This window comes from Chroicocephalus ridibundus, chromosome 3, assembly GCF_963924245.1.
Source record: "Chroicocephalus ridibundus chromosome 3, bChrRid1.1, whole genome shotgun sequence".
Taxonomy (NCBI): Eukaryota; Metazoa; Chordata; class Aves; order Charadriiformes; family Laridae; genus Chroicocephalus; species Chroicocephalus ridibundus.
This window is the reverse complement of record NC_086286.1, coordinates 111779631-111803481: the sequence shown is the minus strand read 5'-3', so window position 1 is coordinate 111803481 and position 23851 is coordinate 111779631. Positions and strand designations below refer to the sequence as shown.

The following is a 23851-nucleotide window of genomic DNA, read 5'->3' as shown; positions in this document are numbered from 1 at the left end:
TTATGTAGTCTATTGGCTGTAGGTAAGAAAAAGCAGGAGTTAGAACATTAATGAGAAATTTTGTTTGAAATAATGGTCATGGAGGATTTTGTTAGATCTGTTTTTGAGTTTGATTTATACTGCTGTGAATATGTGTAGTACAGCACATCAGATCATAACGCTTTTCTAAGGCTGAGCAATATTTAACCTACAGTGTAAATCTAAAATTTTTAATATTTGAAAATTTCTTGGGTAGTTTACGAGAACGTTGTTAGTCAGGATGTGGTATTCTGTGTGCCTGACAGGATGCCTCATCAGGGTTTCATCTATTCTAACAACGCTTCTTTTGTAGGCTTTACTGAAATGTCTTTGAAAGGAAACGTTATTATCCCTGTTTAAGGTACTGCAATTATCCAGAGGTGATGGGTATCATAATTTCATCCAGCTGTTTAGGTGGCTCTTAATTGATTGGTCATTGCCACTATATAAATGATACAGGTTTTACTTATTAAGTGGATTGATACATGCAAAGTAATGAAATAAACTAAAAAACTGTACAAAGTAGTTAATGAACACCAACATGTGTAACTGGGTTGATGATTGAAAACAAGAGGAGCGTGTAGAATCAAAATTGTCTTTCATGCAAATCTGGCGTGGAGCCAGAAATGTTGCAATTTTACTTCTCTGTACAGTAGAGAATAATCATTATTTTGAATGTTTTAATTCTTACAGGGCAAAACCCGGTTCTTTGGGAGTATCTTTTTTTTTTTTTTTTTTTTTTTCCTAAACAGATCATCGTTGCTATTTGTTGCCAAAGTTGGCAGAGCTGTGTTGAGGATGTTACGTGGTCTAGTTAAGGCCCTGCTGTTGTTGTCAGTCTGACATTGGAGTTGACCGAGGTCTGAAATTTTACATCCTAATTGTTAGTCTTGTAAAATCAGTGTAAGTCTAGGTTAGCTTAGTGGAAATCAGAAATATTTTGAGACCAGTCATCCTGTATCAATAATTTTACTTCTGCCACCTTCTGTATTTGAATTCTGTTGCTGATGATAAAACTTGTTTATCTCAGACCGTAGTTTACTGTTCTTTACTGAATGGATCAAAACGTAAATGTCAGAGCAGTAAGTTTACCAATACCATCTATTTAGTTGTATCAACATGAAGGTGCATTGCAAATTTTAGGATATCAGCTTAAATTGCTAATGAAAATAGACGTGCCTTAAGATGTCAGCCTTTGCACATCTGTGGTGGAGGCAAACGTGTTTCTGCTGACTTTACTATATAAATGGTTATTTCTGACAGGGACTGCAAAAAACTTCTAGAGTGTTCTTCTGAACATTTTATCCTTGGATGGTAGTGTTGCCAGTACCTGTTCATAGTATCCCCTATTATGTTAGAAATCATTAGCAATGGTTATCTGTCATAAATTTAATTGTGTGCTTTAGTTTGCATTGTTAACTGTGACTTACTAGGATGCAGCTTGTTGCAATATAATTAACTTTGTTTAAATACATTTTTTCATACTGCATTGAATGCATAATAGCTTAGGTTGTGGTAGGTGTGCTTTGGGTGAGAACTAACATGGTCCAGAGCATGGAGTGTAGATAAACATACGATACTCATTAAGAAACTGGAAGTGCTTTTCAAAAGTTCGAGCATGAGTGAAAGTGTGTGGCATGGGAGTTTTCGTATATGGGTTTTCCAGGTGCTTTTATGTAGCATTTTTGTGCTTTGAATATTTGTTCTTAAAAGAAGTACCTTTTCAGTTCGGGGGGGGGTGGGGGGTGGTTTGCTTTTTTCGAGGGTTGGGGGTGTGTTTGCTTAGAACATTTCAAAGTTATTTGAGATGCATTGGTGTTATAATGTCATCTTGAAAGGGCATGAGAATGTTTGGTTAAAAGCATGATTTTCCATCAGAAACATAATGTAAAACTTCTATGCAAACAAAATACAACAAGTGTCGCTTTTCTACACATGCAAAATGCTCATAGGAAAATGGTATTTGTATAGCATATACTAAATGTATGTTCTGAAGGTCTGTGTTAAAAGTTTCATCACATTATGAAAATATCCTGTTTCTGTCCTAACACTGATTCCCTCTGTTTACTTCAAAGCATGTCATCTGTATGTTCAACCTTTCTGATGTTGCTTTAAGCTGTTGTTTCTTTTCATTCTGTTTTGTCCTTTTCTCAAAGCCGTGTAAGTCTGGGTTAAACAAAAACAGACAGGTACAGCCACTTTCTGTGAATTATCATTCACTTTTCCAGAGTCATTTCAGAAGCTATCATACTGGCGCTTCATGCTGGGCTGTCTGTAAACTAATGCTCATTACTAGCCTTGAGGTTTGTTTTGACAAGCTGCTTTTAGCTTTTGCATGGCAAATACTTTTCAGACGAATGTTCTCTAAGCATCTCTAACAAAACCACTAAGGCTGAAAAATGTGTCAGTTTAAGTACAGTTTTAATTCACTCATATGATGATAGTATCCCTAAAGCTATTACATTACTTATTCTTTGGAGAATGCTTTTTATAAAGAACGATTTGGATTAATGTGCTTCTATTTCAAACAGTTCACATTTTCACAAAAATAGTCTAAATATTTTAGCGCTTTTCCGTATTTTTTTTGTACACAGAAAAAAGAGTTTCTCAACTAACTCTTAATGCATGCAGAAAGAATGATATGTTCTTGATTGTTAAAAAAATATTTTGATCTGAAGGAGAACTGTTAAACTAGAAGTGTTTAAAACTTTCCTTCATTTATTTGTAGATAAATGAGAGATAATGTATTTAATGGATTCAGGGAACAAAAGCAATTGTTTACACACATTGCTTAAGGATCATTAATTTTAGTAGTGCCACAATGTAATTTTGGCTATAACAGTTTCCTTTATTTTTAATTGATAAGCTTTCTTTCAAAAAATAATTAAGATTTGAATTAACTTAATACCTTTTCTTTATTGATGTATTATCTAACTCATGCCAATAGTAAATAGTGTGTTTATGGGGAAATAATAGACAAAACTGTATATATAATAAATCATATACAATGAATAGCTTATGGATGAAGCTTTTTCCTGTCATCTTCATCAGTTTGATGGTTGGCTTATATCCTTCACGTGATTTGGCTGTTCTAAAAATCAGACTAGATTGAGACCTGAATTTCCTCCTTCAGATGCCGAATAGGATAAGTAATTAGGTATTCTAGGCACCTAATCAGGGAGACATTGCAGAATCTGAAAAGTAACTGTCTCGTCCTCAGAAGGAATACCAAGCCCCTCAGCTAGGTGCCTAGACTGCAGCAGAATTACAATGCTTAATTTTTATGGAATAGTTTAGGTAGACTACCTACCCAGAAAACAGGGTATATGTCTTTTGTTTAGTGTCCAGTTGACATCACATTAAAAAAAAAAAAAAATGGTCAAAGGAACAAAGATTAGTGCCCCAGCTCTGTTTTCAGGCAAGTGTGTGAACTGCTAGGCTTAGATTCCCCACAACCTCCTATGGTGTTCTGGAGTGAAGTTGGTCGTTTGCCAGTTTTAAGTCCATTTCAAGTACATCTGGCAGAGAACTTGGGAGGAATTACACGTAATAGCATCTAAACTTTGAAACTCAGAGTAGCTAAGGCGGGGAGCGTGCCTACCTCCCCAGATCAGGATATCTCCAGTAACAGTAAGTTAGAAATAACTTTGAGGTTAAATGGTAGTAGGTAATGAGTTTTTGGATTGCTGTCTTGGAATTAATAGTTGACTGAATTCTTCTTAAATATCCTGGTTTAGATAATTCAGATATGGTTAATGCCATTCTGTGTGTTAATCCTTGGTTTTCATAAGCAATATATTTGGATCTATAAATTAATTCCAGAAGATTAAATAACTTTGAAGAAATTAAATAAAAATTAAAAAAAAGTATTGCGACTATAAAAATAGCCTTCATTGGTAATTTGAGGAATATAGTCAAACTTGATTAACAGAACTCTAGATAGTCAAAGTGCACTTTTACATCCCAGAGTTTGCACGTGTGAGAGCTCTGAAGCTTTAGAAGCTCTTTTGCATTCTCCCAAGATGAGCTTTGTTTGGTGCATCGTCTACGGTGCTGAAACCAAAACTTCACCTTCAGAAACAGGGGAGAGTGCAACCTCCCTCCCAGGAGGAGGGCGTACAAGTACTTCATAGCTGATAGAACTGGTTTTGCTTTGAGGAGTTCGGTATCACTAGCATAACTGTTCAGAGCTTTGCACTTTGCTCCTACTTAATGCGCAGGCCCCCATCCAGGGAGAATGTGGGGTTTTTGGAAACATACTGTCTTAGTATCCCGAGTACCTGCAGATGCATTTGTTTTGGTTTTCCACGCTTTCTGTGAAATTCGCAGAAGCTCTCAACATTAACAGGACAACTTCTGTGTTACAGGTCTGAGTTGTGAATAATTTCTACCTAAACCTTGCCAAAGTTCAAGACATGTGAAGCATCCATGTAGTATCTTGGAGGGCAGCGGCAGTGCTGCTCTGTATTTCTGTACTGTGGTACACAGCCCCTTGGCTGATCTTGCATAAATGGAGCAGAAGGAACCTCTGGAAAATGGACATGTGTTGCTAAAATTACACAATGAATCCAAGTAATTGAGGAGTTATGTTTTAGGTCATCTTTATCTGATACTAAACCAGGAGTTTTTAAGACAGGGAAATCTAAGTTGTCTGCATTATTTAAAAAAAAAAAACAAAACAAAACAAAACAACCACCAAACAAAAACACACACAAAAAAACCCCCAAAGACAAAAAAAAACCCAAACCAACCTAACTACTAAAATCAGGGGGAAACTCTGTGTAAAGGTGCATTTGAAATTAATTAATCCTGACTTAATATTTCTGATTTTTATGTTGCTTTTCTTAAATAACGTTATTTAAGAGAGTTATTTTCTCACATAGGCAGGACTCAAGATGCTCTGTTTTTTCTCATATAGATACCTATAATAAATGTTTCCTAATATATAGATGTTCCGATAGTAATTGAAAATGCCCGTGCATTCTTATTCTCATCTCTTAATTTTAAAATGTAGTGGAACACAACTTGATTTGTGTTAGCGTATATTGTGAACTTCTGAGTGTACTGAGTATTTCAACAAATCTTATGTGCACGTTTTCTCACTTCTTACAGGGAGCAGGCACAGGATCGACCGCAGGAGTATCGCACGTGTCTCTGAGCACAATGAGTGTGGAAGCCGTGTGTGAGAAGCTAAAGCAGATAGATGGTCTGGACCAGAGCATGCTACCTCAGTATTCTGCAACTATAAGAAAGGTCTCGGCTGAACTCTTTTCTCAAAAATATTTATGGAAACAAATCAAATGTCAAAACAACATCCTAACTTCTATGTGTGCTAAATTTGGAGGACGTTTTAGTACAAGCATATGTTTTTCAGAGAAAATGCTCTCTCTTAAAAAGGAAAAACAGACTCAGAAATATAAATGCTGATGAGACTGGTGATTTTGAGGAGGGGGGGGGAAAAAAGGCAAGAAAAACGTTTTCAAAATTGCCATGTGTAGATAAATAGGGTTGCAAATGTGTTGGAGATCCAGGTAATAACATCCCTTTTTTTTTCACCGTGAGAAATTGACATTAGCCTAGGGTCAAAACTACACACACAACTCCCTCTCTGAAATGCTTATACACCAATGCACGCAGCATGGGGAATAAGCAGGAAGAGCTGGAGGTCTGTGTGCGGTTGCGGGGCCATGATCTCATTGCAATTACTGAGACGTGGTGGGACAACTCGCATGACTGGAATGCTGTCATGGATGGCTATGTCCTTTTCAGGAAAGACAGACCAGCGAGGCGTGGTGGTGGAATTGCACTCTATGTGAGAGAGCATTTGGAATGCATCGAGCTCTCACTAGGGGCGGATGAAGAGCGGGTTGAGAGCTTATGGGTGAGGATTAAGGGACAGGCAAATATGAGGGACACTGTTGTGGGTGTTTATTACAGGCCACCTGATCAGGATGGGGAGACTGATGAGGCTTTCTACAGACAACTGAAGGTAGCCTCGCAAGCGCAGGCCCTGGTTCTCATGGGGGACTTCAATCACCCCGATATCTGCTGGGAAGACCACACAGCCAGGCATGCACAGTCCAGGAGGCTCCTCCAGTGCATTGATGACAACTTTTTGACACAGGTGGTACAGGAGCCAACAAGGAGAGGAGCACTCCTGGACCTGGTACTGACAAACACAGAGGGATTGGTGGAGGACATTAAGGTTGGGGGCACCCTAGGTTGTAGTGATCATGAAATGATTGAGTTCAGGATCATGGGTACTATCCACAAAACAACAACAAGAAGTAAAATTACAACCTTGGATTTCAGGAGGGCTAACTTCGACCTCTTTAAGAAACTGCTTGGAGAGATCCCGTGGGCTAGGGCTCTGGAAGGCAAAGGGGCTCAAGAAAGCTGGTTGATATTCAAAGACCACTTCCTCCAAGCTCAGGATCGGTGCATCCCTAAGAGAAAGAAATCGGCCAAGGGACGCAGGAGACCTGCATGGTTGAGCAGGGAGCTTCAGAAAAAGCTCAAGTGGAAGAAGGAAGTTTATAATAAGTGGAAGAAGGGACTGACCCCTTGGGAGGATTACAAGAATGCCACCAGAGCGTGCAGGGATGAAACAAGGAAAGCCAAGGCCGCCTTGGAATTAGACCTGGCTAGGGACATCAAGCAAAACAAAAAGAGCTTCTACAAGTATATTGGAAGCAAAAGGAAGACCAGGGAAGTTGTAGGCCCACTGCTGAATGAGGCAGGAGTCATGGTGACGGAGGATGTGGAGAAGGCAGAGTTACTGAATGCCTTCTTTGCTTCGGTCTTTTCTGCTCGGCCCAGCCCTCAGGAGTCCCAGGCATTGAATAAAGTAACAGGGAAAGAAGACGACTTCCCTTGGGTTGAGGAGGAGCGAGTGAGGGACCAATTAGATCACCTAGATATTCACAAGTCCATGGGCCCTGATGGGATGCACCCGAGAGTGCTGAGGGAGCTGGCGGAAGTCATTGCTGGGCCGCTCTCCATCATCTTTGAAAAGTCCTGGAGAACAGGCGAGGTGCCTGCGGACTGGAGGAAAGCCACTGTCACTCCAGTCTTCAAGAAAGGCAAGAAGGAGGAGCCGGGGAACTACAGGCCGGTCAGCCTCACCTCCATCCCTGGAAAGATGGTGGAACAGCTCGTTCTGGGTGTCATCTCAAGGCGCGTGGAGGAAAGGAAAGCTATCAGAAGTACTCAGCATGGATTCACCAGGGGGAAATCATGTCTGACTAACCTGATAGCCTTCTACGATGGCATGACTAGATGGATAGATGAGGGGAGGGCGGTAGATGTGGTCTACCTTGACTTAAGCAAGGCGTTTGACACGGTCTCCCACAGCATCCTCATAGGGAAGCTTAGGAAGTGTGGGTTAGATGAATGGACAGTGGGGTGGATAGAAAACTGGTTGAAAGATAGAGCTCAGAGGGTTGTGATTAGGGGCACAGAGTCTAGTTGGAGACCAGTGACGAGTGGTGTTCCCCAGGGGTCAGTACTGGGTCCAGTCCTATTCAACATATTCATCAATGACCTGGATGAGGGGATAGAGTGCACCCTCAGCAAGTTTGCTGATGACACCAAGCTGGGTGGGGTGGCTGACACACCGGAAGGCTGTGCCGCCATACAGAGAGACCTGGACAGGTTGGAGATCTGGGCAGAGAGAAACCTTATGAAGTTCAACAAGGGCAAGTGTAGGGTGCTGCACCTGGGGAGGAACAACCCCATGCACCAGTACAGGTTGGGTGCTGACCTGCTGGAGAGCAGCTCTGTGGAAAGAGACCTGGGAGTCCTGGTGGACAACAGGATGACCATGAGTCAGCAATGTGCCCTTGTGGCCAAGAAGGCCAATGGCATCCTGGGGTGCATCAAGAGGAGCGTGGCCAGCAGGTCAAGGGAGGTCATCCTCCCCCTCTACTCTGCCTTGGTGAGACCGCACCTGGAGTACTGTGTCCAGTTCTGGGCTCCCCGGTTCAAGAGGGACAGGGAACTGCTGGAAAGGGTGCAGCGGAGGGCTACGAGGATGATTAGGGGACTGGAACACCTCTCTTATGAGGAAAGGCTGAGGGATTTGGGTCTCTTCAGTCTGGAAAAAAGACGTCTGAGGGGTGACCTTATCAACGCTTATAAATACTTAAAGGGTGGGTGTCAGGACGATGGGGCGAGGCTCTTTTCAGTGGTGCCCGGGGACAGGACAAGAGGCAATGGGCACAAACTGGAACATAGGAAGTTCCACCTAAACATGAGGAGGAACTTCTTTACCCTGAGGGTGGCAGAGCACTGGAACAGGCTGCCCAGAGAGGTGGTGGAGTCTCCATCTCTGGAGACATTCAAAACCCACCTGGACGTGTTCCTGTGTAACCTGCTCTAGGTGACCCTGCTCTGGCAGGGGGGTTGGACTAGATGATCTCCAGAGGTCCCTTCCAACCCTATGATTCTATGATTCTATGATTCTATGACATCTCTCTTCTGTTGTGAATGGGTGGTGAAAAGATGGTTCCATTTCTCTCTTATCACATTCCACACCTATACATTTTTCTATTAACTGCTCTTTGAGACATTAGCACAGAATCATTTTTATCTTTATTATTTTTTTCCCACCGTTCTGTGTGCTCCTTTTACAAAGAAAGAAGGGAAAAATATGAAGGTTGTCACTAATGAAAGTTTTTGTTGAGCATGCTTTGTCCTAGTACCCGTCATATCTTAAAATGATACAGGGAGGATGTTGATTCAAGGATTAAGAACCAGTTTATCATAGGAAGCTTCAGCAATGTTGCTTAAAGCAAGAAGTAGGATGTCAGATTGCGGTTGTTAAGTGTAGCTGCAAAAAAGTTCTAGTTACTTCAGTGGCTTGAGTGCTAAAAGAATGTGCTCATCCGTTATCTTTAATGAGATTCCTTTTATTTATATTCTCGCGTTTCTTACTGAAAGTGATATCATGTAAAAAGGAAGAATGAAAATGGCTTTGCCTGGTCTCTTTCCTGGTTTGACCTGGGATATGGGAACAAACCCACTGAGATCCCTCAGACTGAGCAGAGCTCTCAACTTGAGCCATTTTGTGGCTACTCTCTGAAGACATGGTTCCTCTTCTACATTCTGTCCATCCATTGATACATGGTATAAAGAGAAATACCTCTCAAGGCTGCGTAATGAACATGGTTCTGCATTGAATTTGGTGCTGTTGGAAGTTAAGCACTATATAAACGTGCCTAACATCAGGAATCACCTTCCTGGAATGTAGATGGTGTTTAGGCACTTCTGCGTTGATTTCTGAATGATGATGAAAATTAGAAAGAAGTCTAGTCATCTGTCCCCAGGTATTTCTGATGCTGGGGGGAGCGTAAGGCTGTGTTGGTGGAGGTAGTACTTGATCTTAAATGCCTCAAACCAGGGGTCAGATGGTGCCTGGGACTTACTTGATTATCTTCAGATACTTGGGCATCTGCAATTTGTTTGTGTTCTGAGTCTGAAAAATCTAGGCAGATGAATGTGGATTATTATCTGAAATTTTCTGCCACTGATGTGTTGTTTCCTTATGGCTGTTCATAGAACACAATCATATTGCCTTTCATATACACATTTTTGATGTGTTTAGTATTTTCATTTTTTTCATGACACATAGGTTCTTCTTGTCCATCAGCAATCATCAATAAATAATCTTTTATAAAAACATGTTTATTTTATAGTATTGGACTTTAAACTGGTTTTGGGGAATTTCACTAGTAGTCCCCATCAATGTATTCTAATTGCCTTTTTAGTCTGTTACTGACACGCCATAAGTTTCGTATTGGTAATTTACATTATTTAGTTTTATTGTTTTAGGCAAATATAAATGGGCGTGTCTTGGCTCAGTGCAACATTGACGAACTGAAAAAAGAAATGAATATGAATTTTGGTGACTGGCACCTGTTCAGGAGCATGGTAAGACTTTCTCTTCAGTAATCAGGTCATCATAAATTAGTCTCTTTCATTATGAACCTTTTTTCTTTCCTGTTGCTTTCTTGTTATTGTCATCTTTACGATGATAATTATCGTCTTAAAACATGAATGCATTTATTATTTTCTTACTTTGTCTTTTGGTCTTGAGGAACACCTTAATTGGTTATGAACTGTGAAGTTTTGCCTCCTCTTTTTGTAACATCTGTTTTTCCTGTATGGGTTCTCTTTTCCCTTTTTAAATTTGCCTCTTTTAATGAAATTGCCAGAACTTAATTGCATGGCACACAATTGCATAAGCATAATTTTTAAGGAAACTTAAGCTAAAAATCGAGCCAATGAGATAGATGTACAATGTTCAATTGACACATACTTGTATAATGCAAGAATGCTGCATTGCATACTGTTATTGAAGCATATATATACAGATATCTAATTGCCCTCCTCCCGGTTTGAGAGTAAATGACAGTTTGACAGTGAGGGTTATGCATCACAGAGAACTGTGTTTTCTCCTAAGTATTTTTAGCATATTGCCAGTTTTCTTTCTGAAAATGGCAACATGTCTCTCAACTGCTAAATCAGTCTTGAAAGCTCTGAGAATTACAAGGTGAGATTTACTGTTTGATTCAGGTTGATTAAGCTATAAAACTGAAGTGCTTGGTTTTGCTTTTAAATCTGTGATTTATCACTTCTCTAGTTTTACAAGAATTTAAGTGCTTTGGGGCATGTGAGTTCTTTTAAGTGTCTGAGCACTGATAAAAATAATTTGTAAATACAAAAAAACCTCTTAAAATGTGATTTTGCAGTAAAGACAATGCACCAGATTTAGGAACGGATTTTTCTTTATACCTTTCCATGATCAGGGCTACATAAGCAACTACACTTTTACAGTTGTGAATTCCTTGTTCCTATCTTTTAATAGAATTCTTCTTTAACAATTTTGAGAACTTCTTCTATTTATATAATTACATTTATACTGTCTCTTTTTGTGTGTTAAGATTCTTGAAATGAGAAATTCAGAAAATCAGGCTGTTCAGGAAGATCCTCGTGGAACAACTGAGCATGTTAATACTGCGATTCCTCATAACGAACTTACTCGTCGTCCTGGGCATAACACTGAGTTGCCTCACACTGAGCTTACAGGTCTTTCTGGTCAAGCTCCCTACACACTTAACTTCAGCTTTGAAGAACTCAACACGATTGGTCTTGATGAAGCTCCTCCACGCCATAGTAACTTAAGTTGGCAGGTATTTAATAATGTATTCTGCTTGCTTACCTGTATGGTAAAGGGTTTTATTCAAGGGTTCTTGGATACAGACAGGTCAAGAAATAAATCTACTGTGACAGGTCAGGTACTTTTAGTTCTCAGTCTCAGCAAAGACTAGTTTTGCAGAGATGTAAACTCTAACCACACTCTCTGAGAATCGAAGTCTTTAGTCTTTGCCATCTGAAAACTATTCATCTGTCCCAGTAATCACTCTTGAGAAAAAAATCAAAGCTATTATGCTTTTCTAATCTAGTTTAAGGTGGCATCCTGTGAGACTTCTGTTTATCATAGTATTCAGACCTTGTGTAGGAAATATTTTGGCTATGTGCTAGCCAGGTGTTATGCTATTTAAAGGTTTACAGATACATTTATTAGGTTTTTGTAAACAGACAACTAAAGCACTCCATGATGCCAGAGCCTGGTCCTGACGATGCGTAATCTATTCATAGACTCCAGACCTGACATCCTTCTCTAACTATGGTTTCTGCCATTGATTATGGTCAGTTTCCTCCTGTATCTTATGAAATCACCTGAAGTGTGTGATTTTTTTTTTCTTTTGTCATTTTTAAGAAATAAGACAAATTGGTATCTAAATAGAATTAAAAAACCAAACCCCTCCAAACATTTAGTAGCTTTTTCATCTGTGGAAGTCTAAATTAGAGAATCTTGAAGGTGCATCAAAATAGGAAGACAACCCTAAATTGCTAGCTATAGGTGATATTTTTAATATTCAAAATTGTCACTGAAAAGAGGTTTGGGATGTATGTCCCAGAGATAGATTTCTGTACCAAATACCTTTGTGTGTGTTTGTAGGATCCTGATTACACTTACTGCCTATTTCCAGCAATGGAGTATCAGTGTACGTTTTTCCAGTCCAAAGTGGCATCACTCATACTTGTTACATTGCTTTTGTGTCAAAAGCACAGAAAGAAGCACAAGAAAATCTTTTTTAAAACACTCTTTAAAATGCAAGTTTAAATAAATAGTGCTTCTGATGCCCATATAGTTCTCTGAATTTGAATCAAAAGAATGAGGTCGTTTGTCCTTAAGAAAACATTAGAATTTGCCCGTTGGAATTTTTGAAGTTGATAGTGATTAAAAAAGAATATTGCTGCTTCTCTGTAAAAAGAAGGAGCACTACTGGAAACGCATGACAAAATCAAATATTTCTCTCTTTGGTGAGGAAGCATAGCTGCCGTGAGTATGGATAAATAGCAGGGAATATGCATAAATAATCAAGTGTTAGTATTTCTGAGATTCTTGCATTTTCCTTTGGGCATTGAATTGCTTAGGAGTCATGGCAGATAGAAGTTATTTAAACACCATTTCCCTTTAGTTAATCATGTTTAGCTGTTCGCCAGTATTCTAGTGTATATACAACATTATTGATCTTATCAAAAGCTGTCAGTAATACTTCCTTAGTAATAGAGAAGGAATAGTGGAATGGTAACCTGCAGATCTTGTGAATGTTGCTTGCTGGGGGGATTATGAGCATCTTCTGAGAAGGAAAGAAACATGTTGGTTTGCATTGCGCTCCAGCGCAGCACAAGAAAAAAGAAAAGATGATGAACAGAAACAAGAAAGATAAGAAGGATACACATAAGAGCAATAAAACGGTGGGGGGAAGGAGAGAAGAAAAACAGGGGGTGAGAAAGAGAAGTATGGACCAAGAGGGAATATCTATATGATTAATCAATCCTATTCTAAATCTTAAATTCATTCACAGTGTTTGAATCCACACATTAATTTTCCTGTTTACATTTAGCTTGTTAAAATTACCCAAGCCCTCTTAGGTTTTTTTTAATAGTGTTTTCTAGTAGAAGGGAGGTTTTTGAAACGTGGTTCATTTTCAGGGTTGCCCCAAATAAGACATAATACCTCAACAGTCTTTCAAAGTCTCATCTCCTGTGCACTGCAAAGTTGAGTAGGTTTCTTAAAGTACTTATTGCTTAAGTCAGCGTCTCAGCTCCAATGCACTGGGCACCGTACATCTTTTACCTGGTGGTAGTGAGCAGCCTGTTACACACATGGCACAAAGCCATATGTTCAGCCACAATCCATTCCTTCACTTTGTTCAGCTCTGTGCTGGACCTTGGTTCTAGCATTTAATAGATGGCCTAGCATCCTATGCCTATGGGGTTCTCTGTGTGCACACTAAAAGAGAGCAGAGGTGGAGGCAAAGAGCAATATGTTTGTCCAACAACTGATTTTCCTGAAATCAGCTATATGCAATGGAATTTTGCGAGGATATATTTAAGTATGTAGGATGAGAGTCTTTTAAAAATGTTTTTGAGATGTTCAGCATTTAGATGAAATCTTGCTGTCTTTCTAATATAAAATGCTAATTTTGTAAACGTGTATTAGAAAAGCCCATCTTGACATACCAATTCAATTGTTATAATTATATACTCAAAAGAGCCTAGAATGCACTGGATAAAATGCTTGTTTTGTGGAAATGTTCTGTTGTGGGGACCAACAATAAGAATACTTTGTGAGTTTAGTGAATGTGTGTGTGATTGCATATATATGATTATAGTAAGCATATTTAATTATAGCATTGACAATTTCACTTGCATAATCTATTCACAGCAACAACAAAAAAAATCATTTAAGCACGTACTTGATGCTTTGAGTTATTTAATTTTAAAAGATCATTAAAAGTAAAAATAAATAGTTATTTAATTTTAAAAGATCATTAAAAGTAAAAATAAATAGTTCATTTAACTTTTGTCTCTCTTTTTTTTTTTTTTTTTTTTTTTCCAGTCACAAACTCGTAGAACTCCAAGTCTTTCAAGTCTTAACTCTCAAGATTCTAGTATTGAAATATCAAAGCTTACTGACAAGGTACAGGCAGAATACAGAGATGCATATAGAGAGTATATTGCTCAAATGTCACAGTTAGAAGGAGGTGCCAATTCTACTACAGTAAGTGGTAGGTCCTCCCCTCATAGCTCAAGTGCTTTCTATATGGGTCAGAGTACATCAGGGGGGTCCTTGCATTCCAGTTCAGAACAGGAAAAAGGAAAAGATGGTGAACAGAAACAAGATGATGGAAGGAAGTCTTTTTTGCTGAAGAGAAATGATGTTGTTGATTACAGTACTTCAGGTGTTTCTACTAATGATGCATCTCCTTTGGATCCTATTACTGAAGAAGATGAAAAATCTGATCAGTCTGGTTCCAAGCTTCTCCCAGGAAAGAAGTCTTCGGAAAGAACAAGTATTTTCCAGGCTGCGGATTTAAAGCTTAAGGGAGTTACTCTCCGGTATCAGAAACTTCCAAGTGATGAAGATGAGTCAGGAACTGAGGAATCAGATAATACTCCACTTCTTAAGGAAGGTAAAGATAAGAAAACAGATGGCAAAATAGAGAAGCAGCCCAAATCTCCAGAACATGGATCTGAACCTATTAGAACCTTCATCAAAGCAAAGGAGTATTTGACAGATGCCCTTTTGGATAAAAAAGATTCATCTGACTCTGGTGTAAGATCCAACGAAAGTTCTCCAAATCATTCCCTCCATAATGAAGGAGCAGATGATTCACAGCTTGAAAAGGCAAATCTCATTGAGCTTGAAGATGATAGTCACAGTGGAAAGAGAGGAATTCCACACAGCCTTAGCGGCCTTCAAGATCCAGCTGTGGTTCGCATGTCTATTTGCTCAGAAGATAAGAAAAGCCCTTCTGAAAGCAGCTTGATAGCAAGTAGCCCAGAAGAGAACTGGCCAGCTTGCCAGAAAGTCTTTAATTTAAATAGAACCCCGAGTACAGTAACCTTAAATAACAACAGTGCTCCAAACAATCGAGCTAATCAAAATTTTGAAGAAACACAAGGTATTGGAGATTCACCTCAAATTATCCTGCACCCTGGCTCAGGTTCCAATTCAGCCGCGGTTCAGAATGAGAACCTGAAGAGCGTTGCTCACAAGCGGAGCCAGCGTTCAAATTATACCAGGCTTTCAAAAGATTCATCAGAGCTCCACACTGTTACAGCCTCAGAAGGGGCTGGTTTTGGAGAAGAGAGAGAGAGTATCCTGTAAAAAGCAGCCAAGTTAAAACGGAGTATGCCCATGAATTGTAGCTTGCTTGGAATTCTTTGTCAGTGTGTGGTTACATTAAGCTCTGTAGTTTAAGCTTTCGGTATTGTAGTAGAAGGTCTAGATGATTTTCAGTCATTTTCTTGGAGAGAAGAAATAATTTTTACAAGCAGCAAGTTACTTCAGACCTTTCCCACATATAAACGCAGTACTTGTCAGCATGGAAAACTGGTTCTTTGTTAGACACTGTGCAAAGGTTTGGTCAGGGGCAGATGTTACGGAAGTAAGTATGGTTTAATTATTAAAATTATGATGTGATTTTACTTTTCTCTTGGGATATGTATTACTTATCCCTTCTAAACATTCCAGTTAAGTTTGCATACTTGCAAGTAAAGTTAAGACTGTGCATCTTTGCCATTTGATGTAAGAGATGCCAGAAGATTAAATATCACAACCTGTGACACCCTTATCAAACTTTGCGTAAATTAGTGGATTAATGTGTGCAAACATATATTACATATGTTGAAATTTGAGTGTTAAGATACCTGTTTGGCTAGATGTACATTTTTACTCACTGTACGTTCAGTAATTGCTGTTGGCTTTGTGAACTTTGGGTAGAATGGTGATAAGGTTTGTAAGGAACATTGTCTTGATGTGTCATTGGAATTGGCAGTTATTTATAAGGTACTACCTTATCATTGATTTAGTGGATCCTTTATTTATTTATAGGTACATAATTTTACAATCACTGGTCTAAATAGCTTCAACCACCTGAGCTACGTTAAAATATTGTAAGGATAAAGTATGAATGTGACGTCTGAACTTATTGGAATATCTATTGCTGTGTGTGATCTCTCCTTGGTACAGTGTTTACCATTTGGTTATGGAAAGAAAAACAAGCAGTGTTTGCAGTTTTAAAAATAATGCATACTTTTTGGAATCTTGCAAGAGCTGTATGCCAGCTTCTTTATTTCTGCGGTACAGTGTTTGAAGATTTTTATGTCATCTAAGTAATGTACCTGAATGTTACTGTAGCAAATACTCGTACTGTCCAGTGAAATCTGCATGTTTTGAGGAAGAATTGTTCAAACTAGATTCTGGTAGTACAAAGAGAATAAAAAAAAAAAAATAAATTGGCATGTTGGGTTTGTGTCCAAATTTCTATTTATTGTGGTATTTTGTTTCTTCGCTTGATAAAAATGTTACATCCATGTTGTTTTGGTTAAAGTACTTCACGGATTTAATTGAAAAGAATGCATTAAACCAGTATTGTTATTAATACAGTACAAAATAAGCATCAAGTATAAAAATACGTTTGATAAATGGAATTGCCTAAGCAGACGTTTCTAAAGGAAGTGCTGTGAGCTGCGGAGATGTGGCCGCCTCCCGCAGTAATCCTGCTGTGTGTGGCAGTTAATGTGTGCTGGTGGTTCTGCGCGGCTTTGTGTCTGTCCTAGTGCGTCTCCAGCAGGACCGTGTGGTGGTGGCCTTTGTTATCCAAATCAAAAGGGTGCTTTTCCTATACCAGAGTCAACAGAGGAAAAACTGGCTTTATCTTGGCTCTTTGTTTTTTCATTCCGTGGATGTCTCATACTTACAGGACTGGAGACACGATCTGTACATTTTTGGATTGTGTTAAATTGATTCATTATTTGATTGAGTTAAAATTTACTCATCAGAGTGTTACAGAAGTACTGGAAATTTGGACATATCTTTGTCTATTGAAAAGATTATTAGTTTAACCAAATAGCCTCCCAAAACAAAGTAAGAAGCCCCCAAACCCTGTGTAGCTTCATGATATTTTACCAAATCTTTGGGAACAATTTTTGGTTTAGATTCTTCCTATTTAAAAAAAAAAAAGTATATCATTGCTTTCTGTAATTTTTGAGATGTAAAAGCTTTTTACAGAAAGATACTTATAAGCATTGTTTGGTAAGAGAGGGCAAGAAGCGTATCCTTCTTCATTTAGGCGTATTCACGGTATTAATGAAAGATACCAATTATTTCAAATCATTTTGTCTGTTAAAGTTCTCAAATAATCCAAATGGATGAATTTTAGATTTTCATATGGTTTGGAGATATTTTTTTTTCTTCCTGAAAGTTTTATCCCTCAAGTCCTCATAAAATAGCAAAATCGTGATGACATAGATAGTTTTGTGGAAATCTTTTCAGTGTTTCTATCTTTATATTCATAAACACCAGTGTAATTGCTTACCATCACTAAGAAACAATAGTTACAAGCAAAGCGCCGGTGTAAGATAGTACAGGGCTTAATGTAATACTCTCCTTGGGTGTGTAGGGCCATGCCCCGCGTGGGATGTGGGGACCTAAAATCATTTCAGTTCCAAACTGTGGTTCAGTCCACCTTCCGTTAACTGCATTATATAGTAATGTGTGCTGTAGTTTATATAATCAGATGTGTTCATGCGCTTGTTATTTAGTGCCATCTTAGCAAAGTTCCTAGAATCGGCAAAATAGGAGTGCTTCATAGTCAGGACAGTATGCTACAAAAGCTGTTTGTTAATAAGACAGTAAATATAACTGATGCTTAAAATCTACTTGTATAAAAATGACTGGACAGGGTGCATTTTTCTTCTTCATTGAAGCATCTTTTTAATTTTTTTTTATACAGGTGTTCGTAAACAAACAGAAGAAAGCGTAGTACTCTGATAAAGGGGGAGGGGAAAAGAGAAAGGAGAGGGAAATGGAGTACTTAATACAGCACAGTAGTAAGAAGTGTCTTTTAGTACATGGTAGATATATACATTAGTTACTGTACATGTTTAATGAATTTTTCACATGTAGAATATGAAAGAATAGTGTTTGCAAGAATTAGAAATATGCTGCAGTTTCGTAGCTGAAGCTTGTTTTTTCTCTGCCACAGTTGCTATGGTTACTAACTTGCTTAGTTTGTTGCACAATTCTTGGAGTTAAGAAACCATAAACAATTTCCAGTGTTGAAATATTAAACGTTAGCTCTGTGACTTGTGGGAATCATGGAACCCAAGAGTTCCGTGGAGAATGGAAATGAATGAAGAGTATAAAACAATAAGACAACTGCAGACTTATTTCTGGTACTCGTCACTTTCCAGAACTCTTGTAATGATAGTTTATGTATCCACTATAATTTTGGATGACTGAACACTGCAAGAACTTGAAACCATGACTTCTTTGCCCAACTGAATCTGAAGAGCAAAGTTTGGCGTGTCCTCTTGTTCTGATGCCTGCATATGTTTGCATGGTAGGTTGAAAATGAATCGGTTTTGAAAGGAAAAATTGGATGCAAGTAACATTCCAGGATTTATGTTAGACTCTTGTGGCTATTTGCCAGCTTTTTCCAGGGTTGCAGTTTATGAGGAAGGGGGAGAGGGAAATTCTTACATCCCACTTGTAAAACTTGCAACAAAATAATGATCTAGTAAAATTCTGGGATATTCTGTTAAAAGGTTTCCATTTTGTGCCTGTCCTGCTCAGTCTGGGATATCTGATCACCCTGAATGACTTTGCCCATGCAGAATATATACGTGGTGTAAGTTTTCAGTTCTTAGCTTTCTTAAGTTTTCTTTTCAAATAGCGTTAATTTTTTTTTTCTTCTTTTATTTTTTCTTTATATAATCTTTTGTGAAACTTTCCTGGGACACATTTAGCATAGATTTATACAGTATGCTGAAAAGAGGTGGTTTCTCCTGTAGTCTGGGGTTCAGCTGTTTGCTTCTGTCCACAGAATCCTCGAAGCCTGTCTTTCACCTTTGCAGCTCTCAGGGGAAGCTTTCTGGACTTCACGGTAAGAATATGGGAAGTTCTTTGTATGGCCACGAGACCCACAGGGAGAAGATCCCAATAGCATCTGTTATCCGTAGTCCAGCATGTTGCACCCCTTGGCCTTGATGCTAGATAACTTTATCACCTGTGGCAGGTTTATTTAATTTTCTAAATACATTGCTAAGAAATACGTTGCCAAAGAAAATAATACCTGGGTAGCTGAGGTCTCTTAATTGAAAGCCACAGTTGAGGTAAACTAGAAGTGTTAATACCCAGTAGTGAATTTTCAGACATGTGAGAGAAATACAACATGCTAATTAGTGTAAGATAAAGCCTGCTGTTAGGATTTGGGTTTTTTTTTCTATGCCAAATAATAACTGTAGTGGGGAAAACTTGGAGCAAAATTCAAATTCCAGTTAAGCAGAGAAGACTGGAAAGACTGTGCTAACCTTACAGGCTGTTTTTTGTTAGCCTTGTGCATTATATTTTCTGGATTTTGATTATTAAGGCCCATTTCATCAGCAAAAGGGCAGGGTGGGGATAGTTTTACTTAAAATCCTTCTCCATGGGAATATGGAACAGTTTCATGAGTTTGACATGTTCTCAGATTTCTGAATATCAACAAAAAGGAGAAAAAAATAGGGAAGTGGGTAGTCAAAAATTTTAATAATATAAAGTATAAATAATATCAAACCATGTTTCCAACAGAATGAAAATTTTCTAAAGACTACCTGGCACATGGAGACCTATCAAACAGTGTTAAAAAGATTATTTAACTATTTAATATCCAGATAACTTTTTCATTAAAGACATCTATCATGCAAGCTGAGTATGCAACGAGTTCTGCCCTTTGGTTAACAAATGTGGAAGCAGGTTATAGATGCCAAAATGCAATTTAAAGCTGATGAAAAGCTGAATTATTTTTTTTTTGCTGTAGTGTTTCTTGTTTTATTTCATTGATGTTATGCTTAGGTTGCTTATGATTGCTTTGTTAAAGTCTTCACGTGGAATTCTCTAATAGGGACATGTGTTGATTGCAGCTTAGCACAGCTTCTGGCACTGTAATGATTCAGTTCTTTTTGTGGTAAAACATAAGACTAGTGGTAGAGGAGGTTTTCTTCTTCTATCGAGCTTTAAGTCTAACATTTGTATTTTAATTTGTGGGTCTGACTCCTGTGGTGCACTTAGTATTTTAGTTAAGTTTTGGTTTAGAAATTTATGCCCCGTCTTCCAGAAGGACTCAGAGCTACAGGTTTTTCAGCAATGTTTTCTCAGTCATAAGTGACTGTAGTTCCTTATGAGACTGATACTCTCAACACCAAATGTTTGGGCCTTAAATAGTATTTAAAAATGTTCTTTTTTTCCCCAAAGCATGTTTTGTTATGATAGTGACACTAGATAAACTTCTAAAAGAAATGCTGTTGGCTAATTCCCTTCTCTTAGTTTATCATATCTTAGGGTCACCTCCTTCTGAAGAGGAAGGAAAAAAAAACCCTTGGAATAGTTTAGAACAACATGATCTTTTGGAGGGGAAAAAAAACATAGGTGAGAGATTGTGTGAGATTTTACATAACAAAAGGTTGTATTTGACAGTTAATATGTATTTCTTTTAAAGGTGGGATTCTAGTAACAGGGCAATACTTTTTGTTACCCAAGTTCTTGGTGTTGCCACTACATAGTGCAGGGTACAGGGTTCTTTCATGTTTCAGGTCTCCTTTCTGAGTACTGGCATGACGCATCCTTGTTGCTTCTCACAGAAGTAAGGTGGATTGCAGAATTATCTTTGTAAGCAAACCAGAGTGTCCCTATGCCCTTACTTCAGTACAATGTGTTTATTATTTATGAAAGAGAAGGGGAGGAGAGGAATAATAGTGGTGCGTTATAAGATTTTATTTGTGTCCAGGATTTCTCATGACAGAAAAGAAAAGAGCAAAGTTTGAGTGGTTTGTGTGTGTCTCTGGAACCTAGAAATAAAAACTCAGGCATAAAATGCTGACTGTGGGGAACAGTAAAACTAAAATGGAAATTTTGTGATGCCTTACTGCCTTTCCTTGCTAATTAAACTACAGGGAAGCAATCAGCAGAGATTTAACTTTTTTGGTTTTTAATATTTCTCTCTTCTGAAATAACGTGATAGTTTGTGCTTGGCTAAAGGCAATACATATTTTTGAATCCGTTTACATATTGCAGCACTTTCAAATCTTTCTGAATGCGTCATAGTACTTTTGAGAGGCGACAAAATTTTACTAACCTCATTTTGGATAACAGAAGCAAATCCTTTTCCACCTCAGCAATGGTAGAATAAAGAATGATACATATTTTCTGGGAGAGTCAAGAATTGAGTCCTAAGCTTTCATCTGCCGGTGAAATTGGGCTTCTATTGCTATCAGAGGCCCCCTTTATTTTATGTTCATTTAAACCATGAGAAGTCCTGAAATCTAAACTGAAGATTACTCTTAATTTAGCTTTCTGTTATCACTCAGTGTTTTTGTTTTCCATCCTCTTTATGTTTCCTATTTGACCGTAAACCTTGCAGCCTGTTTATGGCCCTCTCCTTTTGGCAAAAAGTGGAGATTCTAACTTGGAATGTCTGTGGCACGTCAGTCGTTTGGTATATTTGCTTTCCCTTGTTCTTCCTGGACATGCCTGTGTCCTATCTTGTCCCCAGTCACCATGTTCAGTGCCCGAGTACATCATGTAGAATACTCGGAACTGTTCCAGTCCTGCCTCACCACCTGACTGGTAGTTGGGGCTCTGGTTGCTGACAGTGTAACTTACCTTCTCTTCAGGTTTTTCATCATAACCTCAGAACTGCTACACGGCAATTTTTCCCACTTCAGCAGTGGCAGAAAATGCTGTCCTATTGCAGTGGTGGTTTTTGCTTGGATGGGGGTTTTTTGTTTGGTGGGGTTTTTTTACCCTAGGAAGGTTTTACCACCTAGGTTCTACAATCAATTTTTTCCTCGCTACTTTTAAGATACATTTTATCCAATATCTTTGTTGTGGTCAGTAATGAACATATGTAAAAGAAAGTGTACTGGTTTATATCTGCCAATGGAAAGAACCTTCACATTTTATTTAGTGGGGGGAAAAAAATCTGCTTCTTGGTTTCCTTACAACTATTCCTGATAAATAATTAGGCAGTGCTTGCTCATAAGATAAGCGCAGTTGTCAGCTTATCTGCTTTGTAAGTAGTCTGTTAAGATTCTAGAAGAACTTTAGGGCTGCACTCAGGAAGGCTTAATTTTCCTCATGGACCTTTGTAAGTTAATGTTTGATGCTGCAGGTCCGAATGGCACTGCAAATAATGTAATATACTGGACATTTTAGCTCTTGCTTTGAAGTAATCTTAAGACAGACAAACTTTAAAGACTTATGTTTGTGATTGCTGATCTAGTGTGCCAGAATTTATGAAGTTCTACATTTGTTTAAAGACTCCTTTGGTGTTCAGGTATTTCTGCTCTGAAATATAAAAAGAAATCTTGATTTTTTTTTTGTTTTCTATAACAGACAAATTCTCAAACCATAAGCCTATTTAACCTCAGGACATATTTACACCTTTGGAATATAAAGGAGGGTTTAGAGGTTTTGTTCTTCCTGGATGCCTTCTGGTCTTAATTTTCAACATTATCTTTTCAGTAGCTCCTTTCAAGGTGTGACGAGGAACCATGAATAATTTCCTCTGTTTTCACCATCTGTGCTACCTTCTGCCTCTCTTCCATCTCATGATAGACTAGCTCAGCTTCATCAGATCTTTTTATATGCTAATATGAACCAGAATCTTTAATTTCGTAGTCCATGGCTACAGTGCTCAATAATTATCTGGGGTTTTTTTGTCCCACAGTCTTCACATCAGCTTTCAGGCCTCTCTGTACAGTAATTTCTTTAACACCTGGTAGGTTCTTTGCAGTACTGGGACCCAGAGAACTCATTTTTCTGCATTTACAGTACACACACTTTACTTCCAAGCAGAAAGTACAATGGTGATTCATCCTAGATTTGCAAGAGAAGGCATTTATGCTTAAAATTTAAATTCAGGAGAGTAGTCCCACTTCTGTTTATTTTCCAGTATAGGAAGGGGACTGTTATTTTATTCTCACCCTTGAAAATATTTTGACTTTCAGGAAAAAAAGGCAAGTTACTTTTATTTGGACTAGTTGTCTTTAGCAAAGACCTGACAGTGATGATAGCTCCTCTGAGATGGACCTACTTTGCCTGAATGACTAGCTTCTAAAACCGTAAGACCAGTTTACTCAGGTTCTATAAACTACTTTATGGTTCTTCAATTTTTTTTTCACTTAAGGGACAGTAGATTAAAAGAAATAAATCAGCTGTACTTAAATAGCCCCTGGAGTTCAAAGGAGAGTGAGGAGGGAAGAAAGCTATTAAGAGTTGTTTCTCTTCAGGATTCATTTCAGGCTGTGAAAAGTTGGATAAAATAGTTGGACACTCATCTAGAACCTGGAATTTCATCATCCTACTATGATGAGCTCCTTTCTAGTCTTTCTGTAATACCTGGAAAAACAACAATAGGGCTTTTTTGTTTTGATTTTTTTTTCTTTTTTTTATATGTGTCAGTACCTGGTTTGATGTCTAGCTGTGAACTGTGTAATCCAATGGCATACTTCTAGAAGGTGAGAAATCCCTGACTATGGTAGTGAAACTCAGCCACTTTATGCAAAAAGGTGTCTCTTTATACATATTTGCATTACAGGACCATAACATTTCACTTCTCGGAGACATGCTCAGTCTGAAGAGGAGGAAATTCTGCTCGTCAGTATCTTAAAACTTATGTCTGAAACGCATTCTGGGCATTTCTCTTTCACA

The 23851-nt window shown here is 38.3% G+C and overlaps 1 protein-coding gene across 4 annotated transcripts in view; it reads left to right on the top strand.

The window, feature by feature from the left end:
* KIDINS220 (kinase D interacting substrate 220) overlaps positions 1-16399 on the top strand; it is an 84919-nt gene extending 68520 nt beyond the window's left edge. For all 4 annotated transcript variants that reach the window (XM_063330441.1, XM_063330440.1, XM_063330438.1 and 1 more), the window contains 4 exons: positions 5131-5271; positions 9850-9948; positions 10962-11210; positions 13994-16399. In XM_063330441.1, coding sequence (XP_063186511.1) covers positions 5131-5271; positions 9850-9948; positions 10962-11210; positions 13994-15265 — 1761 coding nt within the window. In that variant the 3' untranslated portion in view covers positions 15266-16399. The remainder of the gene's footprint in view (positions 1-5130; positions 5272-9849; positions 9949-10961; positions 11211-13993) is intronic.
* Positions 16400-23851: the final 7452 nt, after the last annotated feature.